This window comes from Tamandua tetradactyla, chromosome 23 (assembly GCF_023851605.1).
Source record: "Tamandua tetradactyla isolate mTamTet1 chromosome 23, mTamTet1.pri, whole genome shotgun sequence".
Classification (NCBI taxonomy): domain Eukaryota; kingdom Metazoa; phylum Chordata; class Mammalia; order Pilosa; family Myrmecophagidae; genus Tamandua; species Tamandua tetradactyla.
This window is the reverse complement of record NC_135349.1, coordinates 38274235-38291773: the sequence shown is the minus strand read 5'-3', so window position 1 is coordinate 38291773 and position 17539 is coordinate 38274235. Positions and strand designations below refer to the sequence as shown.

Genomic DNA, 17539 nt, shown 5'->3' with positions numbered 1-17539 from the left:
CTCCCCATTCTGGGGAGCCACCCTGAGAGTGTTTCTGGGTTGCAGGCGGGGCAATCCTGCTTGTCCTCACAGTACACAATAATCCTGCAATTAGGTATGCAGATGAGCAGACAGACAGGTCATAAATCAGTTATGGGGAGGGGGATAGACGATAGATGGAGATAGAGGCAGATGATAGGTTATAAATAGATGGGTAATGATAGAGAATTGTTTGAGAGAAGATGTAGAGGTAACAGGTAGGTAGGTGGGTAGACAGACAGATAGGTAGATAGGTAGGTAGGTAAGTGGATAGATAGACAAACAGACAGATAGGTAGGTAGATAGATATTATCTCCATTTTACAGCTAAGGAAACTGAGGCACAGAGAGGTTAAGTCAGCTGCCCAGGGTTGTAATTATAAGATGGTAATTTCTCTTTAAGGGAAAACCCACTCATCCTCAGATGAAAAGGAACATTTAGAAGTCTTCAGAGTCTGAATTGTGCAAAATTGACCTTCCACAAAGCTGGACTGACAAATCAGAGGTTCAACAGCAGGGGCAAAATAATTGCTGCAAAGCTTAGGACAAAATGAAACTCTGAAAACCAAGTTTCACAATTGAGCAAATATGTTTATTCAGTAAAATAGCGATGGGAAAACAGGCTTGCTTAGCTCCAGGGTAATGGGTGGATTTTAACTTGGCACCACGGAGAGAGAGGGGGCATGGCTCGAGGTTGGTGCTCAGTAGAGGTGAATAAATGAATAAGTGGACAGTGTCCCCCAAAGCTTAGGGACATCAGTGGGTGTGAGGGTTGGGTGTATACCTCCTCCCCTTGGGGAGAGACACTGAATTGTCTTCATTTCCTCTAAATGACAGGTCCATCAAGTTAGTCCCTGAAAGGGACAACACCACCTCAGAGGCCCAGGCACGGGCCACCCTAGATGACCCTGAGGGGACAGGACAGCCAACAGGAGGGGACAGCGTGCCCTATGGCAGGGTAACCACCAGCTACTCTTTCCCACCCCACCCGCTCTTGCTGCTGCCCCGAAAGGCCCCAGACCTGCCACCAGACACAGCACAGGAAAGGCAACTCACTTTTATTGAGCACCTACTATATGCCAAGTAAGATTCTAGCACTTCATATTTCTTAATCCTCGCAATCACTCCAAAAAAATAGACGGTGAGAGCTCCATTTTAGAGATGAAGGAACTGAGGTCTCAAAGAGGTAAGGGACACTTGTCTTTGTTCTCATAGCTAGCAAGAGGCCTAACTGACTCAAATCTAGGTCAGTCTGAATCTGAGGCTTGTTCTGTTTCTCCTCTTTTATGCTGCTGTATCCATCCACCCACCCATCCACCCACCCATAGACCCAAGCACCCATCCGTCCACCATCTGCTCACCCACTGTAAGAGCACCCGCTATCCCAGGTACAGTCTCTGCCCTGGTGGGGATTGCGTGCTAGTGGGGGGGGGGGGGGGGAGATAGACAGAAAACAATTAGGCTAATAAGTCAGATAATATCATATAATGATAAATGTTAAAAAAGAGCATAATACAGAGGATTAGATGGGGGCCATTATAATGGTCTGAAGAGGTGGCATTGAGCTGAGCCCTGCATCTATGAAGGAACCAGCCATGGAAAGAGCAGGAAGGAACAGTGTTCCAGGCAGAGGGAAAAGCAGGAGCAGAAGCTCTGAGGTGGGAAAGAGAAGAGAAAGTCATGCAGTGAGGCTGGCAAATAGCGAGTAGGCCGTAAGGTCAGACAGGCCGAATCGAAATGCAGAATTTCTTCTGAAAGCAAAAGAAAATCCTCAGCGGTCAGCAGCAGCAAGATGGGATCAAATTGAAGTTTTTGAAAGTGCATTCTGGCCCAAGCTGGGTGCAGAACTTCAAATTTGTAAGAGCAGGACCTTAAGCAAATTGTTAAGAACCTTAACCTCTGTGTGCTTCAGTTTCCTTACCTATAAAATGGGGAGTTAAAGTGAAGTTAGAGAACATGTGGTGGCCAAAGGGCCTGGCACATAGTAGGTGTTCAATTAATCATGCCCAAACCCGAGAGCCCACAGCCTGTCATTCATCTTAAAGGCTCTCACTGGCCCACTGGGGGTTCATGGAGGAAGGGGTCTTTGGTGCTCCTGGTGGGAGGGCTGCATGATGTGCCCCATGGGCATGTTTTCGGGAGCCTCCCTGGGCACCGCCACTCCTCGCGCCTCCCTGCTGCCATCTCTCTGTGTGCCGCAGGTGAAGGCCGCCATGTACCTGACCTACCTGCGGGCCGTGGGTAGTCCGCTCTGCCTCTACGTCCTCTTCCTCTTCCTTGGCCAGCAAGTGGCCTCCTTCTGCCGTGGCTACTGGCTGAGCCTGTGGGCCGACGACCCCACTGTGGGCGGTCGGCAGGCGCACGCGGCCCTGCGTGGCTGGGTCTTTGGGCTCCTCGGCTGTCTGCAAGGTAGGCATCCGCCTCGTCCCCCATCCTCCCAGCCCTGCCTGAGGGGTGCTCAGGGCTCCCTGGCTCGCCCATCTGTGACTCGCCCAGCCCTGGCCCGTCCAGCCCTGGCTCCCACATCCCTGGCCCCCCAGCCCTGGTCCCCCAGCCCTGGGTCCCCCATCCCTGATCCCTCAGCCCTGGCTCCCCCAGCCCTGGGTCCCCCAGCCCTAATCTCCCATCCCTGGCTCCCCCAGCCCTGGCCCCCCATCCCTGGGTCACCCATCCCTGGTTCCCCTATCCCTGGGTCACCCATCCCTGGCTCCCCCAGCCCTGGGTCCCCCAGCCCTGGCCCCCCAGCCCTAGCCCCCCCAGCCCTGGCTCGCCCTGTCCTCCTTGAATGTCTGCAAAACGCAAACTTGCATTCCTGAGACGGGGCTGGGAGGGGTGAGGGGCACACCCCTCTTTTTCTGGAGAGTCTCTCCCAGCCTCATTGCCCACACAGAGGCTAAGGGGGTTGTCAAATGCGAATTCTGGACCCCAGATGTTGGAGCAGCTGGGCTTAGGTGGGGAGCTGGGCTCTGCGGTCTGACTCCTGGTTTTCAGCACCCCCGCCCAATACCCACCTGCTGTAGCAGATGCCTCACGACTGTTATCCCCGCCATTCTCCTCCTCCTTTTTATTATTGAAATTTTTATTGAAATCATTGTAGATTCAAATAAGAAATAGTGCAGGCAGGCCTCTTGAACACTTTGCCTGGTCTCCCCCAGTGGTAACATTTTGCAAAATGATTGTACCTTCCCACCAAGGCATCAACAAGACACAATCAGGTTCCTGTAGTTTTACTCGTACTTGTCCTCACGTGTGAGTGTAAGTTTAGTTCTGTGCAATTTGATCACCTGTGTAGGTTCTCGTATCCAACACCAGTCACAGGGGAATGGAACTCCCAGCACCATGGGACCCCTCGAGTTGCCCTTTCATAACCACCCCACTTCCCTCCTGCCCGCCCCCCTTTCCCCCAGCCCTAACCCCTGGCTCTTCTTCTTTTAAAACACAGCCTGGCTGAGGAGGTGATGGTGAGGAACATGTAGATTTAGCCTTGACTTTAAAAGGCAGTTTCACTGTTTTCCAGTTGTCTGCAGTTTGCCTTATTTGTTGGGTGTCCTTGGTCGTGTCACCAAAAGGACCCACGGGCCTGGGTCCTTTTCTTTGTCACAGCGGCTAGGACCCTTCTAGTCCTAAGAAGTTGCCAGTACTGGTTTAGTGGGGGAAACTCAAGGAAGTTGTTACTTGCTCAAGAGTAATTAAAGAGTGAATTGTCAGAATCAATGAGCCCACAAATAAACTCAAATACCCACTGAGTAGCACTTTATCCTCTCAAAATTCTTTCTCATCCATCACTCATTTGAAGGTGAGGGCAGGTCTCAGTATCCCCATTCTAGTGATTGGGAGACTGGTGCTCAGAGAATGTGAGTAGTTCCTTGTAATCTTTTCCTTTAGCAACAGGAGAATTTGTCAGCTCATGTAACTGGAATGCATAGCTTCAGGTATGGCTGGATCCAGGAGTTCAAACAAAGCTATTAGAAATTGCTTCATGTCCTTCCTCTGTGATCATCTCCTATCCAGGCAGGCGCTTCTCCTCTGATTATAGGATGGAGTCCTGCAGCTCCAGTTTAGCCACTTGTAAAACGAGAATGCCTCTCTCCCAAAAGTTCCAGCAAAGTCCCAGGTCTCACACTTGTTGGCCCAGCTTGGGTCCTGGGTTCATCCTAAATCAACTGCAGTGGATTGGAATTTGTCCCACCCCAGAACCAGGTTATGGAGTTGTCCCCACCCTTGCGAGAAAGGGTGGTTCCATCAGGGGATCATTGTGGGGGCCAAATCATAAGATGGCCACTATGGGGCTGGGGCGAGACTTGCCCAAGGCCCTGCAGAGAGGCTCTGAGGGGCGCAGGCCCTCATGCTCTGACCATCCTCTCCACAGCCATTGGACTGTTTGCCTCCATGGCCGCGGTGCTCCTGGGTGGGGCCCGAGCGTCCCGCCTGCTCTTCCGGAGGCTCCTGTGGGATGTGGCCCGGTCGCCTATTGGCTTCTTTGAGCAGACGCCGGTTGGGAACCTTCTAAACTGCTTCTCCAAAGAGACAGACATGGTGGATGTGGACATCCCAGACAAACTCCGGTCCTTGCTGACTTACGCATTTGGACTCCTGGAGGCCATCCTGGTGGTGACATTGGCCACCCCCCTGGCCATCGTGGCCATCCTGCCGCTGTTGCTCCTCTATGCTGGGTTTCAGGTAAGGAGAAATCAGGGAGGCTCCTGGGGCCGGAGGAGGTCACTTCAGCCAGTCCCCTGTCTCTGGAAAGGATGCTGTAGGAGATTCTCCCCGAGCAGGCTATCTGGAAAGGGGACACCACAGTCTGTTTCCAAAATCCAGTCTCTGTCTATCAAACATTTATATCAAAGTTCTTCTTAATATCCATCCTTTGCACTGCTGCTGCTGCTGACATTTATTTCCTCTACTCCAGTTAGCTGGAGAAGGCCCTGGAAGATGTCTAAAATTGTTGTATAGTTGCCAAGATTTGAGACTATCTCAAATTAACTGAAACAAAAGAACAATGGCTTCTATTCATTTACAGGGTGCAGGGGGCCAGCTCTCCCCCGACATGGAATCTGTCTCGGTACCTTAGCTCAGAGGTTCCTAAAGTGTGGGTCCCTGGACCAGTAGCATCAGCATTACCTGGGAACATGTTAGAAATGCAGATTCTCGGGCCCCGTCCTAGACCTCCTGACTCAGACAATTTGGACGTGGGACCCAGAGTGTTTTAACAAACCCTCCAGGTAATTGTGTTCCACACTCACAACTGGGAACCCCTGTCTTAGCTCTGCTCAGGCTATTTTGGCACACACCCTCCCCAGGGGCAGGGCTGATGGGCTGTAGCAGCCCCACGCTCCCATCATCCCACCTTAGCAATCCCAGAACAAAGAAAACTTTTTTCAAGCTTAGCATTCGTATGTCAAGCCCAGGGAAGATTCTAGTTGGCACTTTATGGATCATGTGCTCATCCCCAAACTGCTCTTACTGGCCAAAGGGATAATATACTCTGACAAGGCTGGATCATGTGATCACTTCTATGCTCGGGTCCCACAACTGACAGCCCCCCACTTTGCCAGCAAATCAGAAGTTGAATAGAAAAATCATGGTAGTCAGACAAAATCCACGGCCACCACCATCCTCTTACTCTTCATCTATTCCAGGTCTTCTCTAAGTCCTCTTGACTTGGGGAAGAGCTAACTTCTCTGAGGAGGAGGAAGAGGGTTTGAATCCAGACCCTGCCACTTACTCAGTGTAGAGACTTTGGACCAGGTGCCTAACCCTTCTGAGCCTCAGGTGTCCTCACCTGGAGACTGCAAGTAACACTAATGCCCACCTCACAATGAACCAATACTCTTTGTAAAGAGCCTGGCTGGCTGCCCAGGTTCTTAACATATGCAGCTGCCTGCCCACCTGATCGTTGCACACAACTGACAACAGGTAATAACAGTTATATTATTTGTGCATCACCATGTTCCCAGCACCTGGCATGTAACCCTCAGGCTGAATGAGTGAATTCAGTGTGGCCAATTGCTTCCACTTTCCTTTACTGTTTTCTTTCCACAGTGACCTGCCCAAAGTGAAATATTCAACATTAATGCTGAGAAATGAGACATATTTAAATGTGTTAGATTTCTCTGGAGAAACCGAACCAACAGGAGATAGATCTATATTCATGCAGATATTAAGAGATTTATTATAGGGATTGGCTCATATGACCGTGGGGATTAGCAAGTCTTTATTCCATAGTGCAGACTACAAGTTGGAAATGCTGATGAAGGTAAGGTTGCATTCCACAGGAAAAGCTGGCTGGCTGAAATAAAGTCAGGGATTCTACTTTCTGACTTCTGAAATTCTTAGACTGGCTTTCAGACCTCAAACTGATTGGATGAGGACACTCCCCTCATTGCTGAAGGGCAGTCTCCATTGTTGACTGTAGATGCAATCAGCCATAGATGGAGTCAACTGATTATAGATGGAAATCTATCTACAAAATACCCTCATAGTAACAGTCACATCAAGTGGACACATGAAATTAACCATCACAAACTAGAGTAGTGGTTTCTCAACCCTTGCTATATACTCTCTCAGGAGACTTTTTTAAAAATATCAAAGCTGAGACCATACTCCAAAAGATTCTGATTCAAATGTGCTGGGGTAGGGCATTGGAGGTTCTTAAAGGTTTCCACTGGATTTAAAAAAAAAATCACAGAACTCTGACTCTGCAAGGGAACTGGGGTCCAGAGAGGAGAAGCAAGTGGCCCAAGGCCACACAGCAAGTGGTAACAGCCTTGCGTGGAACCTGTGCTTGGGGCTCCCCATGCTTCTGAAAGTTGCCTCACTGTGTCTGTGTCTTCCCTTTCCCCACCCGTCCCATCTCAGAGCCTGTATGTAGCCAGCTCGTGCCAGCTGAGACGCCTAGAATCAGCTAGCCACTCACCTGTGTGCTCCCATGTGGCCGAGACATTCCAGGGCAGTGCAGTGGTCCGGGCATTCCAGGCCCAGAAACCCTTTGTGGCTCAGAACAACGTGCACGTGGACAAAAGCCAGAGGGTCAGTTTCCCACGGCTGGTGGCTGACAGGTAGGAAGGGCCTGCAGTCAGAGACATCCCTGAAATCCATCTGTGTCCCTAAAGGGATCAGACCAGAGGTCAAAGCATATCATGTAGGCCCAGAGAGGTCAACCAGCCTGCCTAAGGTCACAGAGTGAGTTGAGGACAAAGCTTAGGCTAGATCCCATTGTGAGCAGATGGAACCCAATCTGAGTGGACCCTAAGAGCGGGAGAGCAGGAGGTATAGTTAACAGCAAAGGAAAGAAGCCTCCATTGCCTTGGTAACAAAACAGCTACATAAGCATCCTTGGCCTCCTTTTGGTACGAAGAATGAACAAGAACCAAGCTTTAAGCAAAGACAGGCATGGGTTCAGCTCTGCCACTTAGAAACTGTGTGAACCTGAGCAAGTTATATGACCTCTCTAGGCCTCATTTGTCAAACTGGAATGAGATAAGAGTGGTTGGATTAAATAAATACATTCACAGCTAATGCTTATATCATGCTTATGACACACCTTAGAGTTCTAAGCACTCTACATGGATCACCTTATTTAATCCTCTTAACCACCCAGCAGGCAGAGACTGTTTTACAGAAGATGAAACTGATGCTCAGAGAGGTTCAGGAACTTACCAAAGGTCACACAGCTAATGCGTGGTAGAGCCAGGATTTGAATCCAGGCAGTCTGGAGCCAGCCTGCAGAGAGGATCAGGTACATAGTAGGTAGTCAATAAATGTGAATTCCTTTCTTCTTTCTTCCCAAGTCCCCTGCGAGCTTGGGGAATCAGGCCCTGTACTTGTGGGCAGTGACCCAACTCCATGTGACCTCTGGGTGACTTGACTTGCCCCTTCCTGGGTCCTGGCCTAGAGAGCTTCATGGGGTCCCTTCTGCTGGGGAAGGGACCTCATGAACATTTAGAGAACACCACGGTGATTTTTGTGCTGTGTACATAGCACACCTCTTTTGATCCTCTCTGCTGTAATGAAGCAGGTATTACTTCATTATACTGATGGGTAAACTGGGACTCAAAGAAGTGAAGGGACTTTGCCAATGTCTGGCATCTAGGAAGTGGCAGAGTCCAAATGGATCCTTATCAATTTACTCACTCATTAGTTCATCGAGAAACACAGTGTTGGAAAGGTGTGGCTTTCTGTTAACAGGCTCATTAAGTGTGTGGACTTAGGCATGTACCTAACCCTTTTGAGCCTTGGTTTCCCATCTGTCATATGGGAAAAACAAAACCCTCCTTGTGGGTTTGTTAGGAGACAAAGTGTTCTCCATGGTAAAGTACAGAGCTCCCAAAGACAGGGCTTTTTGTCTTTTTGGTTTACAGCTGTGACACCAGAACATAGCAGAAGCTCAGTATTTGCTGGATGAATGAACGAATGGATGGTAGAGTATGAATTCAGTAACAGGAGTACATATTTATCCATCCATGTGCTAAATATTTGTTGAATGAATGGATGATGGATGAATGAATGAATGAATGGTAGAGCATGAACTCAGTAATGGGTACGTATTCATTGAGTATTTGCTGAGCATCTGCTATGTGCTGGATCTTGTACTAAGTACAGAGGATAGAGCCAGGAAAGCTACAGACGGACCTCATGCTCTATGATGGAGACCCGCAGTTGACAACTAAGTCAAGAACTTAGTTGCAGAGTGATAATTGATAGGAAAGAAGGAATCAGTGGAGTGATGGCAAAAGGGAGGAACAGTCAAGGAAGGCTCTCAGAAGGGGTAACATTTGAGCTGCCTTGTGCATGAAGAGGAGCTGGCCATGTGGAGATGGAAGTGGGGCTCAGGCAGGGGGATAGCAAGGGCATGGCCTCTGAGAAATGATGTGGCCTGGCATATTCCAGGAGCAGGAAAGCAGCCAGTTTGGCAGAACTCTACTCAGCACCCAATGTATGCCAGACCCTGAGCCGGGGACAGGTGAGGCAGGACAGTGTCACCTTCTCCCACTCACCAGGACCTGGGAAGTGTAGAGAAGACCATGGGGGTCTCCCAGGGGCTCGTGAGCTGGCCAGAGCAGCAGGTGGCCTCTCGCAGATCAGCATGCCCACTGAGCCTGCCCTGCCCTCCTCCCCTCACAGGTGGCTGGCAGCCAACATGGAGCTCCTGGGAAACACCTTGGTGTTTGCAGCTGCCGCATGTGCTGTGCTGAGCAGGGCCCACCTCAGCGCTGGCCTCGTGGGCTTCTCTGTCTCCGCAGCCCTTCAGGTACTCCACCATCCATCCCCTGACCTGGGCTCAGGGACACAGGAGACAAATGGAGAGACAGACCTCTGCCAGGAGGACCTTCCAGGACCCTGAGTCCTGGACTCAGAGGAGGTGACCTGGCTGGGCATTTGAGCAAGGGTCTCCCTCTTGAGCCTCATAAGAAAAATGGGGCAGTAATCCCATCACTTCAGTTGTTGTAAAGTCCAGTTGAAATGAAATGGATAGTGTGCATGTCCAGTGCATCACAGAGCCTTAGCATTTTGCTATTAAAGGTAAGATAATATAATGTCAGGTCATGATAAATGCTGTGAAGGAAAAAAAAATGTGTGTGTGTGTGCGTATGAGCGACACAGAGCACTCAGTGTAACAGGCATCGCTCTAAGAGTTAAGATTCATATTAACTCCATTAATCCTGCCGACAGCCTCAGTAGGGAGCTACTAATACTATTCTCATTTTATGGTTGAAGCAACTAAGACCCCAAGAGCTTAAGGATAAAGCAAGAAAGAAACAGATCATGGTGAGGGGTTATTTTCTATTGCACAGCCAGGCAAGTACTCTCTAAGGAGGTGGAGCCTTCTCTGGGGAGGGAACAGCAGGAGCAAAGGCCCTGAGGTGAGGGCATGTTTGAAGAACTAGAAGGTGGCCAGTTTGTCTGGAGAGGGTGAGTGAGGGCTGTGGAGAAGAGGGCAGGGGCTGGAGCAGACAGGGCAGGGAGACCCCAGGGAGGAGCTCAGAGTGGTCCCAAGTGGAATGGGAAATTGCTGGAGGTTCAGCCCCTCTGGGAAAATTTTCAGAACAGGAAGTCAGCCAGCTGTGTCCTGATGGGTGTCCTCAGGCGGGATGCACACCCTCTCTGGTCCTCTTTCCCAATTAGTGTCAAGACGAATTGATGTCTGAAGGCCTCTTTGGGCCCCGCATGCTCTGGTTCTACTAAAGGAGAGAAGGGGTCCTGTTTGCTGCAGGCAAATCCCTTTCTCTTGTGCCCCAACCCTTGGACTGCTCCATTCCCTTCACCCCCCACACCCCTTTTTTTGCTGCTCTGGGCCCTGCCCCTCAGCTCCTGCCCCAGGGGGCTGATGCTTGGACCCAAAGACAAAGTCACTGCTGATATAGCACAATGGTCAATAACTGATTCGAGTTTAGTCTTAAAGCGTGATAACTGCTAGGAAGGAAGGATGGAGATATGATGGAGAGAAAAGGGAGGGGCAGTTGGGAAGGCTCTCCAAAGAGGTGGCTGTGGCCTTGCTGAGGCCCAGCCCTGGATGTCTTCTTGCACCAGGTAACCCAGATGTTGCAGTGGGCTGTCCGCAGCTGGACGGACCTGGAGAGTAGCGTCGTGGCGGTGGAGAGAATGAAGGACTATTCCCGGACACCCAAGGAGGTGACGGGGCGGAAGCCCCAGCCGTGACGTACAGGGGAGGGTGATGGACCCAGGCCGACATCTGCCATGGGCTTTGGAGCTGGCACCCTTTCTGACCCTCAGTCTGGGCCAGAGTTATAGCCAGCGTGGCCATAGGGTTAAGAGCAGGGGGTCTGAAGCCAGGTCAGAGCCCCGTTCCTTCACTTCGCTGGAGCAAGAAGATCACCCCTCTGAGCCTCAGGGAACCCCAAGAGTGACAGTGACATCCCCACAGCATTATAGAAACATGATAGCCATGCAACAACCATATAACTGCAAGAACCATATACCTGCAACCCGACAGCAAGGTGGCAGCTCCATGAGAGCAGCCTGCCAGCCATATCCCAGCCACGTAACAGTCCTGGAGTTTCCCGGGAGTGTCACGTGAGATCCTGTAGCAAAGGACTTAGCCAGTTTGCACACCGTACGTGTACTATACGAGTCCACTACACCCATTAGCCCCATTTCACAGATGGGGAAATCAAGGCACGAGACCTGCTCAAGGTCACAGAGAGCAAATGGCAACATTGATCTTCCCACACCACAGTCCTTCTCTCTTCACAAAGAGGAGGGTCCACTCCTACCAGAAGGGGAGAAGAGATCCTGATCTGATGATAGACAGGGGCTCTTAATAAGTACGAGAAGTGGGTAGCCACCGCTATCATTATTATTATACCAGACACTATTTATTTTTACCTTTACTATGTGCTGCACCCACTCTCATTTAATTCCCACAATAACCCCATAAAATAGAGATAAATATGTCCATTTTACAGAGGAGGAAACCAAGGCTCAGAGAAGTAGGTCACCCTGTGAGCAGCCTTGGCAAAAGGCACGTCTGACTCAGTGTCCCCTTCTGCCCCAGGCCCCCTGGAGCCTGTCCACCTGTGCAGCGCAGCCCCCGTGGCCGCGTCAGGGGCAGATCGAGTTCCGGGACTTTGGGCTACGGTACCGGCCCGAGCTCCCGCTGGCCGTGCGGGCCGTTTCCTTCAAGGTCCAGCCTGGAGAGAAGGTGAGTGGTCCTGAGCACCAGCTGCTCCCCGTGCATCGTGGCTCAGGTCCGCCCCTTCCCAGAGCCACTGTGCCCTAGGGTGGATGCCTCAGCTCTCCCAGATCTCCTCCCATCTCGGTGGCACCCCCCCACCCCCACCCCCCCACTCCGTCCATGTGGATGTCCCAGATAAGCAGGTGTCTCCCCCACCTGCTGCTTGCTTCTTTTTCTAGCATGGCTTGAACCCCCTCGTGTGTGCTGGGAGGCGTTGCCAAACGCATCACTTAGTTCTCCACAGACTTGACTCCTGGCTTTGCCAAGGGTGGCCTTGGACAAGTCACTTCACGGCTGGGGGGCAGTCTTGGTTTCCCCATCTGTAAAATGGGGGAAAAATAGTACCGCCTTCATAGAGTTGTTGTGAAGTTGAACTGAGTTCGCACGTGTACAGTATTGGGCAGAAGCACTTTGTATCCCCTGGCACGTGGCAAGTGCTAGAAATGTTTGCTGATGCTTTTATTTATTGTGAATTGCATTTTTACTCTCAGAACAAATCTATGGGGTCAGTGCCCATGTTGGCCCATTTTACAGATGCCTGGTCAAGGCCCTTCATCAACTCTCTCTCCTCCATCCCCTCCGACAGTTCCTCTTACCACCTTCCATCCCCCTGGAAGAACTGCTCTAGGTCCCAGCATAGCCTCCACCCTCCTGTCTTGCCACCTCCCATCTGCTCTCCAGGGATCCTTATTTGAGCATGGAAAGCTCCTCCCACTAGCTCCCAGCTTCCCTCAGGGTAAAGCCTAAACCCCTGAGCTTGGCATTCAAGGCTCTGCCCAGCCAGGCCAGGTCCACCTCTCAACTTCATTCACTGCTCTGCCAGGGCTTAGTCAATCTCTGAGGAGCAGCTGCCTCCAGGCTAGATGGGGAGCTACGATGCTGGCCTCAGTGAGCTTACATTCTGGCACTTGGTGGGATTTACCTGGAGACTTCCCCAAACTCCTACCCACCCACCCAGAGTCCACTCAAAATCTCCTCCTCCATGAAGCCTTCTCTGATTATCCTCTATAACCACATCCCAGACAGAATGGACAGTACCTCCTTGCTTAGCTCCATTGCTGCAGGAGTGGAACTTGGGTTATAGACAGCATTTGTTTATCACATGGAATTAAAATTCACTTTACTCAGTTGCATTATTTCTGAAACCAAATGGTGAGCTCTTCAGAGCAAGGGCTTTTTTATTTGTGTATTCCTGGCACTTATCAGAGTGCCTGGGGTCAGTACTGTGACCCATGTGTTTCATTCATTTATCAGACACTGAGGATGCAAAGATAAGCAAGTTAAGGGTGGGAGGAAGGATGGAAGACAGATAAAAGGATGGGCAGATGGATGGAAGGGTGGAGGACAGATAAAAGGATGGGCAGACAGATGGAAGGATGAGGGATGGATGGTCAGATGGGGGATGAATGGTAGGATAGGGGAAGAATAGAAGGCAAGACAAAGGATGATAGAAAGACGAGGTTGAAGAAAGAATGAGAGACAAATGGAAGAATAGGGATATGGATAGAAGGATGGCGGGAGAAGGATGAGGTAAGATAAAAGGGTGCTATATGGATGAAAGGACAGAATAGAAGGAAGGATGGGGGTTGATAAAATGATGGGGGACAGATAAAAGGACGGGAGGATGGAGGAATGAGGGATATGGGAGGATGTGGTAAGGGTGGAAGGATGGGGGAAATACGGGAGGACAAAAGGAAGGGTAAGGATATAGAAGGAAGGGTGAAGGAATAGAAGGAAAGTCAGGAGAGAGATGTCCCGGTGAGGGAAAGATAAGAGAAAACATGAATGGATGCTTGGATGGATTGATGGGTGGATGTGTGGAAGGGTGGATAGATGGACAGTTAGAAGGATTAAGAGATGGAAGGATGGCTGCTCAAAGGATAATAGACAGATGAATGGATGGATGGATGGAGAGATAGGAGAGTGGGGGAATGGAAGTAAAAGAGGACCTTCAGTGCAGGGGAAACCTCTCCCCAAAGATTCCCGTGAATGCTCCAAGCTCCAACATGCTTCCCCTGGCCAGGCCTGCTCAGAGCAGTCCTTGCCTCGCACCCCCGGCAGGTGGGCATTGTAGGCAGGACAGGGGCCGGGAAGTCCACCCTGGCCAGGGGCCTGCTGCGGCTCCTGGAGGCGGCCGAGGGCGGGATATGGATCGACGGAGTTCCCATCGCCCACGTGGGGCTGCACACGCTGCGGTCCAGGATCACCATCATCCCCCAGGTGAGGCCCGGGGCGGCCGGGGCAGGGCTGGAGGGGGCAGAGGTGGGATGCGAGGCTGGGCCGGACCTGACCCCTGTCTCCCCTGGCCAGGACCCCATCCTGTTCCCGGGCTCTCTGCGCATGAACCTCGACCTGCTCCAGGAGCACACGGACGAGGTCATCTGGGCGGCCCTGGAGACGGTGCAGCTCCAAGCCTTGGTCGCCGGCCTGCCCGGCCAGCTGCAGTACGAGTGTGCGGAGCAAGGGGACGACCTGAGGTGCGCCCGGGGCCCTGTGGAGGGTGGGCGCGGCGGGGCCTTGGGAATCTGCCTTCCCGGGAGGCGTATCAACCCCTCCCTGTCCACAGTCGTAACACCAGCCCGATCCCTTACTGCAATTCCAAATTCACCAAAATCTCTGGACACTGAGTTCCTTTTTTTCTGTTTGGCTCCTCCGTTTATTTGGTAGCAAAAATAATAGTAATGATAATAATCTCAACTGATACAAGGCTCTTTATAGTCTTTATTCATCCCACTCAATATTTATTTTGTTAGAAAAATATTGTGGTTGGGTGGGCCACAGTGGCTCAGCAGGCAGAGTTCTCACCTGCCATGCCGGAGACCTGGGTTCGATTCCCGGTGCCTGCCCATGTAAAAAAAAAATACATATATATTGTGGTTGATACTGGGTGCACAGTCCAGTTCTACTGGGGGTAAGTAACATATGGACCTCCTTAAAACCCAAGGTTTCCCATATAGGCCCTGAGGGTTGGAGGATAAGGCACTGGGGCCCATAACGGTTTCTACACATTAGAGAAACACCCGAGGGGGTAAATGCAGGCCCTCCCAACTTGCCAGTTATAGGACATTGAGCAAGTCACTTAGCCCACTGTTCCTCAGTTTCCTCAACTGTAAAATGGCAATGCTAATAGTACCTGCCCACCTGGGTGAGGGTGAAGTAGGTTACATGTGTAACGTGGGTGAACTGGCACCCAGCAAGTGACAGGAAACAATAAACGCTCATTTCATCCATAGAGCTGCTCTCTCCCTGGTCCTGTTTCACAGAGCTGCAGTCTGAGGCTTGAGGATTGCCCAAGGGTCCCCACTCGTGAGTGGGCCTGGGCCCCCCGTTGCCTGGCCAGTACCCTCCACCATACCCCAGCTGAGAATGTCCCCTTGCTGCCTGTCCCTAGAGAGAGGCTGCTTTGTGGGGGGTTTCCTGGGAGGCAGCAGTGCAACCACACCAGGTCCCCTGAGGCCAGTCCCTAACTGGTCTTGTGACCTGAGCCTCAACTTCCCTGTGTGTAATGAGACTAAGAGACGCGACTCCGAGGGCTGACCGTGCTGGGCAAGCCACTAAGTAGCTTCCTGTGCCTCATTTTGTTTGTACGATTCCCGGAGGAAGGAAGCATGAGGACGCTGGAGTCGTGTACTGGATTCAAACACTGGCTCTGCCACTGACTGAGTGGCCCAAGTCACATAACCTTTATGTGTTCACCTCCTCCTCTGTAAAAAGAGGAGAAGACCAAAACCGAGCTTCGTGGTCAGTGTGAGAAGTGCATCAGTATAGCCCCGAGCACCCTCAACATGGACGGCCCAGGGTGAAGGCCACAGACATGTTCGTTTGTAAAAAGACCCATTTCACAGGTGAGGAAACTGAGGCACGAAGGGCTTGAATGTCTTGCTAACGTCACTCTGCTCAAAGGCTTCCAACCAGATCTGCCTGACTACAGACCCCACATCAGGGGACGCACATGTGCGCACACACCCCGCTTCTCAGGTCCTTGTGGGTACCCCTTCATGGGCACACCCTAAAAACCCTGACGGGCAGGCAATCATCAGGTCTAAGTGTCCATTCTCATTCCCAGCGTGGGTCAGAAGCAGCTCCTGTGTCTGGCACGTGCCCTGCTCCGGAAAACTCAGATCCTCATCCTGGACGAGGCCACGGCCGCCGTGGACCCAGCCACGGAGCTGCAAATGCAGGCGGCGCTGGGGAGCTGGCTGGCCGGGTGCACCGTGCTGCTCATCGCCCATCGCCTGCACTCGGTGGTGGACTGTGCCAGGTACGGCACCCCTCCCCCCAGAGCACCAGGCATGGCACCCCTCCCCACAGGGCACCAAACACGGCATCCCTTCCCCAGGCCGCCAGGTACGGCACCCCATCCCCAGGGCCCCAGGTACAGCACCCCTCCCCCCAGGGCGTCAGGTACGGCACCCTTCCCCCCAGGGCGCCAGGTATAGCACCCCTCCCCCCAGGGCATCAAGTACAGCACCCCTCCCACCAGGTCACCAGGTATGGCACCCCTTCCCCCAGGGCATCAGGTTCGGCACCCATCCCCCAGGGCGCCAGGTACAGCACCCCTGCCCCAGGGCTCCAGGTACAGCACCCCTTTCCCCAGGGCATCAGGTACGGCACCCCTTCCCCAGGGTACCAGGTACGGCACCCCTTCCCCCAGGGTACCAGGTACAGCACCCCTTCCCCCAGAGCATCAGATATGGCACCCCTCCTCCCAGGGCACCAAGTACAGCACTCCATCCCCCAAGGTGTGAAGTAAAGTGCTCCCCCATTACATGCACCAGGTGAAGCAGCCTCCCCACACTGCACTAGGTAAGGCAACCCTACCGCCACTTTGCCAGTTAAAGCCCCTAGCCTGAGCCTCCAGGGTTTGGAGGGTCTTTCAGCAGCAGGCAGAGGAGGGAGCCAGACACAAGCCATTCCCACAGGGGTCAGGATTCAGAGCTGAATGCCCCCTCGCTTGGATTCCACGTGCTCATGGCACAGATGCCACACTGATGGCCAGAGGGAAGGGATTAGACAAGGGACATGTTTCTGACCTGTATTACAAGCTCCTGGCGGTCCCGCAGGGCAGCCAGATTTTGGAACCTCGCCTTGGAACACACATGCTGCGGGGTGCCCAGTGCCGGCTAGTGTTGAAAGAGTTGCCTCTCCCCCTCTCCCTGCCTCCCCACAGGGTGCTGGTCATGGACAACGGGCAGGTGGCAGAGAGCGGCAGCCCCGCCCAGCTGCTGGCCCAGAAGGGCCTGTTTTACAGGCTGGCACAGGAATCAGGCCTGGTCTGAGCCAGGCTCTCCACTCTCACCATTGTGCCCGCTAGGAGGGACTGCCCCGGAGAAGCCAGCGGCCCTGGGCTTGCGGGCAGCCAGCCCCAGTCTGTGTGGAGTCTGCACCCCTCTCTGCTCTCTGGGAGAAAACTGGCAGATTATCACAGAGCATCAGACCCGGAGCCACCCCCTGGCTGGGCTAATCTAGTCCCGCTGATGCTGGAGCCAGAGCCTCTGGTGTCTGGCTGGGCCCCCGCTGCCCACTGCACTCGCCTGGGGAGTGAAGAATAGAGCTGTACTGGGCGCCACCCCCGATGAATTAAATCAGACTCTACTTTTCAAACAACCAACCTTGTTATTTTGAGATCATTGTAGTTTCCCAAGAACTTGTAGGCAATAGTGCAGTGAGTTCCCAAATGTGATTCACCCAGTTTTCCCCAGGGCCCCATCTCTCGAAACTGTAGTTTAGTATCACAACCAGGAATCAGACATTGGTGTAACCCACCCACCGCAGTCGGGTTTCTGCAGTTGCAGCTGTACTTGCCTGTGTGTGCACACATGGG

At 52.3% G+C, this 17539-nt stretch overlaps 1 protein-coding gene across 1 annotated transcript in view; it reads left to right on the top strand.

Annotated features, from left to right (window-relative positions):
• Positions 1–17317, top strand: part of ABCC6 (ATP binding cassette subfamily C member 6) — a 49943-nt gene extending 32626 nt beyond the window's left edge. The window contains exons 21-31 of the mRNA XM_077141675.1: positions 855–975; positions 2219–2426; positions 4387–4697; positions 6879–7078; positions 9144–9270; positions 10551–10652; positions 11536–11682; positions 13777–13935; positions 14026–14192; positions 15782–15976; positions 16886–17317. Coding sequence (XP_076997790.1) covers positions 855–975; positions 2219–2426; positions 4387–4697; positions 6879–7078; positions 9144–9270; positions 10551–10652; positions 11536–11682; positions 13777–13935; positions 14026–14192; positions 15782–15976; positions 16886–16994 — 1846 coding nt within the window. The 3' untranslated portion in view covers positions 16995–17317. The remainder of the gene's footprint in view (positions 1–854; positions 976–2218; positions 2427–4386; positions 4698–6878; positions 7079–9143; positions 9271–10550; positions 10653–11535; positions 11683–13776; positions 13936–14025; positions 14193–15781; positions 15977–16885) is intronic.
• The last annotated feature ends 222 nt before the right edge of the window (positions 17318–17539 follow it).